The sequence below is a fragment of the Prunus dulcis genome, chromosome 3 (assembly GCF_902201215.1).
Source record: "Prunus dulcis chromosome 3, ALMONDv2, whole genome shotgun sequence".
NCBI classification, from domain to species: Eukaryota; Viridiplantae; Streptophyta; class Magnoliopsida; order Rosales; family Rosaceae; genus Prunus; species Prunus dulcis.
In genome coordinates this window covers 6,702,210-6,716,890 of record NC_047652.1, presented here as the reverse complement: position 1 = coordinate 6,716,890, position 14,681 = coordinate 6,702,210, and the positions used below count along the sequence as shown (strand labels likewise).

At 37.9% G+C, this 14,681-nt stretch overlaps 1 protein-coding gene and 1 long non-coding RNA gene across 4 annotated transcripts; one reads left to right on the top strand and one right to left on the bottom strand.

Annotated features, from left to right (window-relative positions):
• Positions 1-531: 531 nt before the first annotated feature.
• LOC117620771 (protein TOPLESS) lies at positions 532-9,638 on the top strand. The gene is made up of 27 exons (XM_034350972.1): positions 532-761; positions 1,187-1,323; positions 1,435-1,614; positions 1,746-1,859; positions 1,946-2,104; positions 2,617-2,794; positions 2,957-3,083; positions 3,184-3,293; positions 3,385-3,550; positions 3,701-3,810; positions 3,923-3,992; positions 4,102-4,175; positions 4,268-4,363; positions 4,445-4,540; positions 4,624-4,751; positions 4,863-5,097; positions 5,183-5,347; positions 5,439-5,543; positions 5,703-5,849; positions 6,558-6,668; positions 6,771-6,950; positions 7,039-7,167; positions 7,250-7,345; positions 7,769-7,957; positions 8,051-8,217; positions 9,000-9,271; positions 9,396-9,638. Exons 2-26 carry the CDS (start codon positions 1,244-1,246, stop codon positions 9,205-9,207), a joined length of 3,420 nt encoding a protein of 1,139 aa, XP_034206863.1. The 5' UTR covers positions 532-761; positions 1,187-1,243; the 3' UTR covers positions 9,208-9,271; positions 9,396-9,638.
• A 2,037-nt stretch (positions 9,639-11,675) lies between these two features.
• On the bottom strand, positions 11,676-14,631 carry LOC117620744. Of its 3 annotated transcripts, XR_004584849.1 has the most exons (6): positions 13,483-14,631; positions 13,301-13,388; positions 13,037-13,197; positions 12,611-12,868; positions 12,404-12,486; positions 11,676-12,326 (listed from the first exon to the last, which is right to left on the bottom strand). It is a non-coding gene; the product is annotated as an uncharacterized LOC117620744 (long non-coding RNA). The 3 variants fall into 3 exon arrangements; XR_004584848.1 differs by having other exon boundaries at positions 12,404-12,936; XR_004584847.1 differs by having other exon boundaries at positions 12,404-12,868.
• Between the last annotated feature and the right edge of the window lie 50 nt (positions 14,632-14,681).

The following is a 14,681-nucleotide window of genomic DNA, read 5'->3' as shown; positions in this document are numbered from 1 at the left end:
GAACAACTCTTTCGCAACTTCATATCTCATATCGCAATCATGTCCTGTCTCACTGTATCACGTGATATAAATAAGTACCGGGAGTGGCCTAGTGGCATGCTCTGTAATAACTTCCAAAATCTGAGGGTGAACATTTTTGGAGACCGTCCAGAAAGCCTGTCGTTTAATTGAGGGGATCTGATGGTAGTAAAAATCGCTTTCCACCTCCTTTTCGGCTGGGCTTTAGTTGAATTATAGCCGTCGATATATCTTAAAATTTCCTGGTCAATACTCTTAGATGAATCCAACGGTATATATTGCCTTTGTAGGCTGAACGGGGAAGTATTGAGTATTTCTCTGGCTCTGGTTCTATATTAGCTGAAGGACAGTTGTCAGCTACAGATTCCGCGCCGATGAACTCGACAAATGTAGCCGGCTAAGTGGGACCCGTCTCCATTTGTACCTATTTATAAGTCAATCTACATATTACGAGTACCTATCATAAGCTCATAACCTATTGCTTTAGGAGTTGATAAGCAGAAGTACTTATCATCCTCCTTATCTGTCGCCTCCTATAAAAATCACCCATTTCTGCAAGTTTAATGTCTCCTCTCTCTCTCTATATATAAATACAAAAATTTCTGGAGAGAGAAAGAGTTTACTATAAGTTTCTAGAGAGAGAAAGCTTTCTCTGAGCTCTGTCTCTGTCTCTCTGTCTCTCTCTCTCTCTCTCTTCTTCGTCTTCTGGATGTGTGGTTGTTTGTTCTGATTTGGTTCTCAAGGTGAGAGCTTCTCTCTCTGTTTTGGAATCTCTAACTTTTAATTTCTTTTAAAGTCCTTTATTTGGTGGGTATTTTTGGGTTGATATTTTCTTTGGGGTTTGCTCATTTATACCTTTTTCTTTTGCATCTTCGATTCTACATGGGCCTTAAAGCTGCTTTCTTTGCCTCTTTGATCCTAAAAAAAGTTAATATTTTTATGACTTTTTTTTTAATAAAAAACCTGAATTTTATGTCGATGTGTAGTCAAATTTCTGAAATAATTGGTAAAAATGGTGTTTTAGTCGTATGATCTAGTTCTGGGTATGCACCTTTTGAATTTTTGCTGGCTGTTTGTTTTAATTTTTTAATTTTATTTTGAGTTTTGGGCTATTTAAGTTGACCCTTTTCATATTGATTTGATTTATAATATTATTTTATTTTTGCAGATCTAGTTATAATCTTAGTGATATTTCTGGTTCTGGAATCAAAGACGAGGGGTCAAGATGTCTTCTCTCAGCAGGGAGCTTGTGTTCCTGATCTTACAGTTTCTAGATGAGGAAAAATTCAAAGAGACTGTACACAAGTGGGCTAACTTCTATATATATTTTTAATTTTTTAATTAATGAGTTTTTATTTTTATACTTGCTGATTGTGTACTGATACTGCATCATTAATTGCATTTTGATGTAAATAGGCTGGAGCAGGAATCTGGGTTTTTCTTCAATATGAAATATTTTGAGGATGAGGTGCATAATGGTAATTGGGATGAAGTTGAAAAGTACCTGTCCGGATTCACTAAAGTGGACGATAACCGGTATTCCATGAAAATCTTTTTTGAGATACGTAAACAGAAGTATCTTGAGGCATTGGACAAGTAAGCTTATTATGTTTCACTTTCAGTTCAGTTCTCTTATTGCAACCATAACTTTCATGGGAAATTTTTGTCTGCATTGAGGAATTCTGTGGTTGGATTGCATATAAATGAGACTGTTTGGACTTTAATAGGCATGATCGGTCCAAAGCTGTGGATATACTAGTAAAGGATTTAAAGGTTTTTGCCACATTCAATGAAGAACTTTTCAAGGAAATCACCCAGCTCTTGACATTGGAGAATTTTAGGTATGAGAATTGTGTTATATGAATAAAATCTTAGTCGAACACCAGTTGTAGCATCATGCACTGAAAAATGGTATCTTGCATTATAGGGAGAATGAACAACTATCCAAGTACGGAGATACAAAGTCTGCCAGGGCAATTATGCTGGTTGAACTTAAGAAACTGATTGAAGCAAATCCCTTATTCCGTGATAAATTGCAATTCCCCAACCTCAAAAATTCGAGACTACGGACTCTCATTAACCAAAGGTAATTTCTCTGAAACCGCGACTTCAGTAGGATAAGATTAGCTGTGCACTTCAGTGACTTATGGATGCTGTTGCAAGTGGTGATCTTATTTTAATGTTTTCATGTATGGAGTGAGTGCATTTGTCTTCCATGGCGTTCAGAATGAAATTTCATCAAGTTCATAGCACAAAATTGTATTGTTCACTACATTATAATTGTTGCTATTCAAAAAGTTGGTTATGACATTGAGTGCTGTGGAGACAAAGAAGAAATCATCAAACTTGACAAAAAAAATGCAGAAGAAATCATCAACTTTCTTGCAATGCCTAAAACATGTGCTGTGAACCAATTTTGGAGATTCTGCATTGACACTAGCACATCACTGCTTGTTCCAGCTTGTGGTGTCAGATTTTTTTTTTCTTTTTGGGTGAACGGTGTCTAAGTAGTTTTACACACTATGAACTATTACTTGTGAAAATTTTGGACTTTCTGGTTGTGCTGAGGGTAACTAATTTTCCTTCTGCAAATTAAAGCTTAAATTGGCAGCATCAGCTTTGTAAGAACCCAAGACCAAATCCAGATATAAAAACTCTTTTTGTGGATCACTCGTGTGGACAACCGAACGGTGCGCGGGCTCCATCACCTGCAAACAATCCACTGCTTGGATCCTTACCAAAAGCCGGAGGATTTCCTCCGCTAGGTGCACATGGGGTGGGTAATCTAGCTTAACTGGCGATATATTACTAAAGTAGCAACTCTTGTAATAAAAATACTTCTTGTGTGGAATTAAACATTCCCTTTCGTTTAGAAAGAAAAGAAATAAAATTATTTTGTTATAAAGATCTTATTGATTTGTTGGGCTTTGCATTTCAGCCTTTTCAACCTACACCAGCCCCAGTTCCAATACCCCTTGCAGGTTGGATGTCTAATCCTTCCACTGTTACTCATCCAGCTGCTTCTGAAGGAGGAGCTATTGGTCTTGGTGCTCCATCAATTACAGGTAAGATATCCTTTTGTTACTACTGAGGCTCTTAGTTTTATCACGATGCTCATGACATGGTTGAATGGTTCTGATTGCGGTGTTTCATTACATTGTGCAGCTGCCTTGAAACATCCAAGGACTCCCCCAACTAATCCTTCTGTAGAGTACCCGTCTGGGGATTCTGATCATGTATCTAAAAGAACAAGGCCCATGGGGCTGTCTTCTGAAGTATGCACATATTTGTATAGATCAAATTTTGAACGATGATCGTTATCTTCTTCCTGGCTTACCTTTTATTGGTATTTGTTCTTTTGAGCAGGTAAATCTCCCTGTTAACATGTTGCCAGTAACATTTCCGGGTCATGGTCATGGTCAAGCTTTGAATGCACCTGATGACTTGCCAAAGAATGTCACACGGACTTTGAATCAGGGTTCATCTCCCATGAGCATGGATTTTCATCCTTTACAGCAAACTCTGCTTCTTGGTTTGTATTTTTACAGTAGCTCCTTAATTTTTTTTTTTTAAAATTTGCAGACCTTCAGGCTGTAGAGCCTTGTTTGATAGTTGGTTTGTCCCTTAGTTGCTTTCTGTTCATATCTTTTGACGTTTGACTGTTCTTCCTGTGATGCTGCAGTTGGTACTAATGTGGGGGACATAGGGCTGTGGGAAGTTGGATCTAGGGAGCGACTAGTTTTGAGGAACTTCAAAGTTTGGGATCTTAGTTCATGTTCAATGCCTCTGCAGGTCTTTCCCCTTCTATCCTTGTTCATAAATGACAAAAAAAAAACTTTGTTCTGTATTTTCTATGGTTGTATTGTTTGGTTGACTGAATAGTAAATGTCTTCATGAAATTCAGGCTGCTCTAGTTAAGGATCCTGGCGTATCTGTTAACCGTGTGATATGGAGTCCTGATGGTTCTTTATTTGGTAAGCTTGACAATATCGAAGTACCTGTGGTAAATGTGATATGCACACTATAATTATTGAAGTAGTAAATTAGATCTTTATTTATTTATTATTTACAATCCAAATACAGGTGTTGCTTACTCAAGGCACATTGTTCAAATATATTCTTATCATGGGGGTGACGATATACGACAGCACCAAGAGGTATATATTGAAGATACTATTTCAGTTCTTTTCCACTTTTTGCTATACTGAGTTTCCTGTACTGATGCTGACCTCTGAAATTACTGTCCTAGATTGATGCTCATGTTGGTGGAGTAAATGATTTAGCATTCTCCCACCCCAATAAACAGCTTTGTGTAATTACCTGCGGGGATGACAAGAACATCAAGGTTGTTTAGTTGTCTAACATGTTTGCTTGTCTAATTGGAAGAACGTTTTCTGTTCCTTGCTGATTCCGTTTATAAATTTAGGTGTGGGATGCTACGACTGGTGCAAAACAGTATACTTTTGAAGGTCATGAGGCTCCTGTTTATTCTGTCTGCCCACACTACAAGGAAAACATTCAGGTCTTCATTCTTACCACCTTTCCATTCTGTCTCTGGTTCCCACTCTCCTTTTCTGATGCTCATTTTTCACTTTTGTGCTTCAGTTTATCTTTTCAACAGCATTGGATGGAAAGATAAAGGCTTGGTTGTATGACAATTTGGGATCTCGGGTTGATTATGATGCTCCTGGTCGCTGGTGCACAACCATGGCTTACAGTGCTGATGGTACAAGGTTAGTATACATAGCTCAGGGTTGGTTCTTTAAATTTTGATGGATGGCAGACTATATGATTATTTAATTCTTTTCCCTTATTGTCTTTTTGTGGTGGGTGAATTTTTGCAGGCTCTTTTCATGTGGGACAAGTAAAGATGGTGAGTCATATATTGTTGAATGGAATGAAAGTGAAGGGGCCGTGAAGAGGACCTATCAAGGCTTCCGCAAGCGTTCTTTTGGTGTTGTGCAATTCGATACTACTAAAAACCGATTTTTGGCTGCTGGTGATGATTTCTCTATTAAATTTTGGGACATGGACAATATTCAGCTTCTGACAACTGTTGATGCTGATGGAGGCCTCCCAGTAGGTTCATTCCCTTCAAGTAAATTGAAATAATAGCGATCTAAAATAGTAGTTGCTCATCTTCTTTACCCTTCTTAATTCCTAGGCAAGCCCTCGTATCCGCTTTAACAAGGATGGCAGTCTCTTGGCTGTTTCTGCCAATGAGAATGGGATTAAAGTATTGGCAAATGCAGATGGAATTCGATTGTTACGAACATTTGAGAATCATCTTTCTTACGATGCATCAAGGACCTCTGAAGTTGTGACAAAGGTAGTTTTTTTTCTTTTTCGTCATATGATTAGTTTTTCTGGTACCTTATCCTTTATTAAATTAGCTTTTGCTGACACTCGACCTCTTTCAGCCTGCAATAAACCCTATTTCAGTTGCTGCAGCAGCAGCAGCAGCTGCTGCTACCAGTGCTGGTCTGGCTGACAGAAGTGCATCTGCAGTTTCTATTTCTGGAATGGTTCGTTGGATATGCGTCTTCTTTTGTATATATTGGACCGTCATTACTTTGCTCCATATGCATTTTTATTTTAAATTGCTTCTTTTATTTATATGTATTTAGAGTTGAAATACATGCAGTTATAATTCTTCTAATTAATCAAACTATTATTCATACCAGAATGGGGATGCTCGGAACTTGGGGGATGTGAAACCTAGAATAGCTGAAGAATCCAATGACAAATCGAAGATTTGGAAACTCACAGAAATCAACGAACCTTCTCAATGTCGTTCCTTGAGGCTACCTGAAAACATGAGAGTGACCAAGGTATGATATATGCGAACTGCCTTCATTCTTGGAAGATTTCACGTCATATTGATGGATTTATAATATCCCTGGTCCTGCTTCATTGCACCATAAATATTTCATTGTGTTCTACAGTTTACTATATTCATTGTGTGTGGAAAACATTATGGCCTTTTTCTTGGCCACGACCTTGGCTCATTTACAAGAAATATTTTATTTTCAGAATGGTGCTTCCTGTGATTTCGTCTTTTCATACTTAAAAACATGGAAATCATATATGATATTTTGATCAAACACATCGAAGCATGTGATTAGGCCAACTTCATGGAGCAGCAACAACTTAGCTATAAAAAGAACATCCTCTTTGGAAGCCTAAGACTAAGGTTGTTTGCACAAGTTTGACAATGGCTCCTTTTCATCCAAAGAGAAATGTCTGTGGTGAGCAAAGGGTTGGTCAATATAAAACAAATGAATAACCCAAAGGGTCAATCTAAGAGTAACTATCAAGAGTTGTTAAAGAGTCAATTAATTCAGGTCTTAGAAAGACTTGATGTAAAGAAGAAACTTTCTATTTACATTTCCGTGGGGTCCACATGGACTTAAAGTGGTTCCCACATGGGCTGTCTAAATTCTCATTTGCATTTATGATGCTGTATCAATGGGATTTCTGAATGGGACACATTCTGTCTTCAATATATGCTCATTAGCTTCCTTGATTTTGTTTTTCAGATATCGAGGTTAATCTATACTAATTCAGGAAGTGCCATTTTGGCATTAGCATCAAATGCCATACATTTGCTTTGGAAATGGCAGAGGAGCGAGCGTAACTCTGCTAGCAAGGTGTGTAGATGCATAGTAGTTTCCATCAATCATTTGTAGTTCTTTCATAATAAATCTAAAAGATGAGTTTCATATTATCAATACAACTGATGTACACTGCAGGCAACTGCTAGTGTTTCACCTCAACTCTGGCAACCCTCTAGTGGCATTCTAATGACCAATGATATTGCTGACACAAGTCCTGAAGAAGCTGTTCCTTGCTTCGCTTTGTCCAAGAATGATTCTTATGTAATGTCAGCATCTGGTGGAAAGATTTCCCTATTTAATATGATGACATTTAAGGTAACACGCCTTCAGAGTAGCTAGCTCGATTTTTCCATATGTATATTTTTTCATTATACTCATTAAAATTTCTTTTTGGCAACTGCAGACAATGACAACTTTCATGCCGCCACCGCCTGCTGCAACGTTTCTTGCTTTCCACCCTCAAGATAACAATATTATAGCTATTGGAATGGATGATTCCACTATTCAGATATATAATGTCCGTGTAGATGAGGTATGATGTAACCTGTGGACAATTTATCTCAGCACCTGCTGTTTGAGATGGCTATTATTTAGTTTTAATTTTCCTGATGCAGGTTAAGAGCAAGCTTAAAGGTCACTCTAAAAGAATAACTGGCCTAGCATTCTCTCATGTACTAAATGTGCTAGTTTCATCAGGAGCAGATGCTCAGGTATTAGAACCTAATCAGCTTTTGTACCTTGAATTAATATTTTCTTATATGGTTTTCCTTCTGCGGTAGACTGAAATTGAATCAAGCTCCCAAATATGCTTATCTTACCAAAGTGAGATAATTTCTGTGACAGGCTTCGAAACAAATTAACTGTTATAAGTGTGGCCTTTTATTAATAGTTATTTTTTTATAAGTGTGTTCAGTGTTCTAGTTTCTGATTCAACATGCATTTATTTGTCCTATTCAAGCTTGTTCGCTAAACTTTCCAGCGACTCCATTTTTCTCCTTAAAAAGTTTAGGTCAATTGTTAAATCTGGAATTACCATGACAAAAGTATTTCTGTGTAAATGTAATCAGGTCCTTGTGAAGTAATTCTTAAATCACTAATAGTAGTTTGGTTATTATTTCTTTTTTCTCCTTCAGCTTTGTGTATGGAATTCTGATGGATGGGAAAAGCAGAAGTCCAGATTCTTGCCGCTTCCAGCTGGGAGAACAACAGCTTCACAGTCAGACACGCGTGTACAGTTTCATCAGGACCAGATGCACTTCTTGGTTGTGCATGAGACTCAACTTGCCATATATGAAACAACAAAACTAGAATGTGTAAAGCAGGTACATTTGTCTCTAGGTGCATGTCATGGAGATTTATGAGTGTCCTTCCAAGTATTTTTTAAATTTAAATTCCTTTTCCTCTTGCTTGTTTAGTGGGTCCCACGTGATTCTGCTGCACCAATTTCCCATGCAACATTCTCATGCGACAGCCAGCTTGTATATGCCAGCTTTTTAGATGCAACCGTGTGTGTGTTTAGTGCTGCAAATCTCAGACTACGATGTCGTATTAATCCTTCTGTTTATCTTCCTGCTAATGTCAGGTAATTCCCTCTTTCTGTTGCCCAACTTCAACTGACTTTCCACCTTTATTTCAATGGTGCTTTTCAAGATTTAAATTTGGGTGGTACTTGTTCAGTATTATTTTACAAGTCCAGGATATGTTTAAACCTGATTTTGCTTAACAAGAGTTTAAACACGATTTTAATGTTAGGTTTTGGAACATACACTTATTAATCTGGTTGTGCCCCCCCGTCCTGGGTGGAGGGTGGTTTATGCTATCATGTAACTTCATGGTATGGCTAGAATTGTTGCATATGATGAAACGAATACTGAACTTTGTAACGTTTTAAAGAAAAAATTACCAATTTTAGCTCCCCACTTGTATGATTAATTTACCACTTCTATAAAAACCCAAAATTTGGTTGCTTACACAGCCTAATAGAATAGGAATTTAACGACACTTGTCTTCGAGGCGTCAACCATACATTAGTGTCATAATCTCTATATGCATTCTAATCACAGAAGTTTTCTTCCAATATATATAGGTATATGAGCTTTAACTACGCATTTGATGAAATCAATATTGAAATGCAAACATTAACTCATCCATGCATCTTTGCTTCAACTAAGGAGATCATCTTTGGACTTCAGACTGAAAAAAAAATGGAAATCTTTGTACCAGTCATTCTATTTGTAGCATGCCTCTTTGATTACTTTTCTGTATAAATGTCAAGATACCGGTTTGGGAAATCTAAATCCTCCCAGGTTTGTGATAGCTGTGTTGACAGTTCTTGACTCCAGCACTTTGCTTCCCCTTTTGCAGTAATAACGTACAGCCCCTCGTGATTGCGGCACATCCACAAGAACCAAATCAGTTCGCATTAGGACTATCGGATGGTGCTGTTCACGTCTTTGAGCCCCTTGAATCTGAAGGCAAATGGGGCGTGCCTCCACCCGTTGAAAATGGGTCAGCAAGCGGTATGCCAGCTACTCAAGTTGGAACTGCAGGGTCAGATCAAGCACAGAGATGATCAAAAGGCTGGCAGAGCACAAGTTCTTTTACATGCTTGGCTTGCTGGCCCATTCCAAATATAGGTATTTTGCATTTGACTACTTGCTATTTTTCGTAAGAGTGGTATTTATATTCCTTCGACACATTTTTGCCTTTTTGTTCTTTGTTTTTTTTTTTTTAACACATTGTTGTTATGTATTGCTGCAGTTTGTGTTCTTGATGCAATGTAATTTACTCAAGGAATGAATGATATGCAGATATGTAGATTTAACATGTTGGTTCAGAATATCAGTAAGGTAAATGCTGTAGGAGTATTGGCAATGATCATGTATTTATTTTCTGCGTCAGAAAGGAAGAGTTTAATGTTTCTCCCTTATGCTTTCGTCTTCCAATTGATCATGAATACATAATTCTTATTAATTTTCTATGTCAATTTCCGTTGCTGTCTCAGTTTTCTTTTCTTTGACTTCGGCTGTTGTTAGTTGGATGTTAACCTGCAAGTCATTGTAGGATAATAATGGACCTTTGCCCTTTTTTAAGATTCTGGTTTCTCTTGAGGAAAATGGTAGGGAGAAGACATTATTGTACCACATTGCCCTTTTTTAAGATTTCGGTTTCTCTTTAGGCAAATGCTAGGGAGAGAAATTATTGTATCACATTGTGTACCACTTGTCTAATAGCGGTGCGACATACTTGTTTCACCCGACTCTTCCACTATTAGAGGGTGGTGGCATACAATGCGTTACAATAATGTGGTCTCCGTGACATAACCCTCTCTTTATATGCAGAAATGAGGACGCACCCATGAATCTATGACGAAAAGTCAAACCGTGACAATAGAAAAAGCGTCAAAGAAAATGCATAAACTCTTACGTGTACCACAAAACAACAAAAAAGTAAATGTCATAAAGGAAAAGTGGATATCGTAAATAATTGAAAATGCACAATGTGGAGTGAAAAAGATGAAGAAGGTATACAACAGTTATTTTCATGGACACAATCTTAGGAAGGCTATCCCCATTTTCTTCTGTGCAACAATAGATAAGCTTGGCATGAGCATGGAGAGAATTTCTAAAACCCTACTTCTAACTTATAAATATACATTTTGAAAACAACATTCATGTGCAAATTACCACGTACACAATTTTCCCTACATTCCATAATGCTTTTAAACACATCATTTTCTATCCATGCTGCTGCTGCAAAGCTTGCAAACTAGGAAGGTGAGTCGACTGAAGCTTCCTAATACTGTACAATCCTGCACAACTCAAGCATTGATGCGTCTTTTTTTCTTTTATTTGAGGATACTGAAAAACTTGGATGAAACGGGAATCCCGGCCTAACTCAGTATCCCAATACAATAGAAAGTAGCCACGAGGGAAGCATCTTTTCACAAATGAAAGTTATTTCTTCCAAGTCAGCGAAAGGAAAGAGGCAAGCCACAACAACATTTGAGCAACATTTGATGGTAAAATAAATATCATGTAATGTCTTAGGATCCTTCCTTTGTGTATAAGTAAGCATCTCCATGCAAACTTGGGAGCACGGTTGAGAAGAACATTGCTCTCCTGCACTCTAGCTTCCAACAAAATTTTCCTTCGTTTTCAATGTTCTCCATTCCTGCTAGCTTTCCAAGTTCCTAGCAACTTTAGCAATATTTTAAGTAAGTCTCCTTTCATGCTTTATTTTCTGTTTGTTTTAATTTTGTCGAAAAGAAGTTCCATTAACAAGGAAATATTACAATAGGGCAGTTACACAAAAGTAGGCTCAATAAAATCAAATTTGAGACATCTAAGCATGGTGCCCAAACGTAAGCCAACCAAAGGCCAAACAAGACATAAAGCGTACCGAAGCCCATATATATGGAAGTCTCTCTCCCAACGGGGCCCCAATCAAAATACAACACTACTTGAGTAAACCTGGGAGACCCCACCACATAGGGTGGCACCACGGTGAAAAAGTGGGCTAAACTCTTCCCCTCCCCCTCCACCCAAGTGCACCTGGATTCGATTCACATAGGCGACAATCTAGAGGCAGCCCAATATAATACTTCCCCTTCCCCTTCCCCTCCTAGGGAATGACAAAAAATAACCTGGCAGACAGACCCAGGCCGTCACGCTGAGCAGCCTGCCTTAGTTGGAACTTGGGGGATGTGAAACCTAGAATAGCTGAAGAAATGACAAATCAAAGATTTCAGAACTCACAGAACTCAACGAACCATCTCAATACCATTCGTTGAGGCAGTATTCTTGGAATATTTCATGTCATATTGATGCATTTGTAATGTCCTGCCCTATCATTCCTATGGAACTCCAAAAATATATCAATGTGTTGTAAAATTTACTGTGATCTTGTATTTACACTGTTTTGTAGAAATATCAGGCCCCAACCGAATGTAGAACAAAAAATAAGTAGTTTGTTCTTGGGGAACAAGGAACCAAGGAAATCAGTATTACTAAGCAGATGGATACAATCTGTTATTTCCATTGAATACCAATTCTCTAAAAAAGAGACAGAAGAACCATGCCTGGGAAGCTTTTCATTCCAAACTAGATTTTGGAACAAAACTCAACATGAAGCAGAGAGAATTTATAAAGCTATAGTTGAAGAGAATATGGAAACCCACATCTACCTCCAACCATATGCACAATAAGGTTCTTTTATACATGATTGAAGTCTATTCCTGCTGCCATTAGTTTACAGACTACTAATTAATACTTCCGGGAACTACCCAGGTCACTTAAATTGATCTTCAAAATTCTCAAATGGAAACAATTAAAGGAAGGGTGCGAGAGATTTTGAAAGTTTCAATACTGCCGCCATTAATGCTTCTTGGGAAATGAGATTTTGAAGGTTTCAATCCTGTCACCCCTGCATTCACATGGAAGGATGCGAGAGATTAAACGACAATATACTGTTTTATGTTACAGTTTTAAGCCAGGTTTAGAAGGCATGACAGAAACATAACTTTTCCAATGAGTACATTAAAGGCGAATATACGCTTGGTGATGAACAAGTCTGTCATGAATCGCAGGGTATCTTTCCAAGTCCATCTTGATCAGGTTATACAAGTAAGGTAGCAGTCATTGCCAAGAGCAGTAATTGCACTATTTCTTCTACAACTCAAGTTTGACAGACCTGAAGGAATTTAATGAATAGTCATGTTGAGTTGATATGAACAGCCTAGGAAAAAAAAGAAAAATAAAGGAAATTACCTTCTCACCGAAGATTATGTGGTGTTGGGCATACAGCTGCAAAAGCTGGATGTAACCACTTGACATTGCTTCTCTAAGAAGATCTTCCAAGTGGTTACCGGAGAATATGAAACAAGAAAGAAACAAAGGAATCTGATGATCATAGATAAAAAAGGAACTTGAGAGGAAATACAGAACATAACAAAGTAAATATCATGGGTTAATTACCAATTTAGCAAGAAGAGGTGGATGAGAATAGCAGAGCCCGTCACCATCATCAGTTCTGATCTTCTCCTCCTTCCCATTCTTCTCACACCCCTATATCTTGAAACAAAAGTTGTTCCAGTTTCGGAATGAATATGATGATGTCTGCTGCGGTTCTAAAAACTCAACTCTCACACCTTTTTCACACATCCCATCCACCTTATTTCCAAAATATCAAGGCACTGCAACTTCCCCAAAGCAGGCAAAAACTCGCAAAAATCACTGTCATGAAGAACTAGCATCCTCAAATTTTGTAACGACATCATTGAAGTAGAGGAGCGATACAAGAACTGTAAGCCGCAGGCATACAATTTACTTTTCACTAAAGATAATTGAAGTGAGGATGTAAATTACCAGAGTGGTTGGAAATTAACAAAACTTGTTCAGTACCTTGGTGATCCACAAGTCCTTCAAAGAATCGCAAGGCATCTTTCCAAGTCCATCTTGATCAGGCTATATAATTAAGGAAGCAGCGGTACTCATTCGATTTCCAATATCAGTGACAGTAAGTAATTGCAATATTTCTTCTACAACTCAAGTTTTTGACAGACCTGAAGGAATTTAATGAATAGTCACATGTTCAGTTAATATGAATAGCGTAGAGAAAAATTACAAGTTCTTGTGGATGGGATCATTAGAAAAAAGAAAAGTTACCTTTTCATACATACAAGATTATGTGCAGCCACATGACGTTGCTTGTTCAAGAAGATACCTTCTTCCTAGCGATTATCTGAGAATACTACTAAACAAGAAAGAAACAGAGAAAGCTGATGGTCATAGACAAAGAAGGAACTGGAGGGAAAAACAAAGTAAACATGACGAGTTAACTTAATTACCAATGCAGCAAGAAGAGGTGGATGAGAATGGCAGAGCCCGTGGTCGTCGTCATCAGTTCTGACTCTGTTTCGAGTTTGGTTGGATCGGAACTCCGTCTTGTCGTACAAACTGATGGTTAATTTTAATGTTTGGGATGTGAGACGTCTCTTGTCCCACAGCTTGCCGCTTCCTCTTTCAAAATCTTGTTTGAGAATCGGAAAATCACTGATTTCCAGAAACTGGTGTCTTCCACAGTAAGTCCGGCAGTGTTTTCAGCTTAAGGTTGTTCCACAATGTTAAGGAGGAAAGAGATGGCATTATTGTAATTTCAGAATGCTCTGCTCCTCCTTCCCATTCTTCCCACTGGACATCTTTAAAACAAAGTTGTTTCAATTTCGGGAATGAAGATGATGATGATGTTTGCTCCTGCAAATCTAAAAACTCAACTCCCACCTTTTTCACACCAAGCACCCAACTTATTTCTAAAATCTCAAGGGACGGCAAATTCCCCAAAGGAGGCAAAAACTCACAAAAGAAATTGGCGCCATGGTAATGCAGGATGGTTGACTCTTCCAAATTTGGATGTGGTTGTAAGGCATTCAGGATTTGTCCATCCCTCCATCTTTTCTCATAATTTTTATCTACTGAGAAAGACGGATTCAACTCGACCAGGAGTTCCTTCTTCACCAATTGTGCCTCTTTAGCCTCACTCACAGTGTTTATATCACTCAACCCATTTATACAAAGACTCCCTCGAAGCTGGTCCATGTTTCTCAAACTTCCCAACTTTACACTACCAGAGAGGTAAGTATAAAGATGCTTTAATTTAATCAGCTTTCTCATAGTGGCTGGTAATTTTACAAGAGACTTGCAATAAATGAGACACAAAGTTTGCAGATTGTATAAATTACCAACAGTATGAGGCAATTCTTTCAAACAACTATTTTTCAATAGATTGAGATAACGCAAATGAATGAGTTCACCTATCGCTTCAGGAAGTTATTCAATCGAGTTTCCATTCAAATTTAATGTCCAAAGACATTTTAATTGTAAAATTAAATCCCAGCTTATTGTTTCAACGTTCAAATCACAAGCTAGGAGAGTGCGTGGCTTTTTGTATTTGCAAATTGAAACAGGCGATCCATTATAAGGGGTTGATGTTGCCTCTGCCCCCCTTATTACCATTGCTATCCACCATAATATAACAATAATTTTTTGT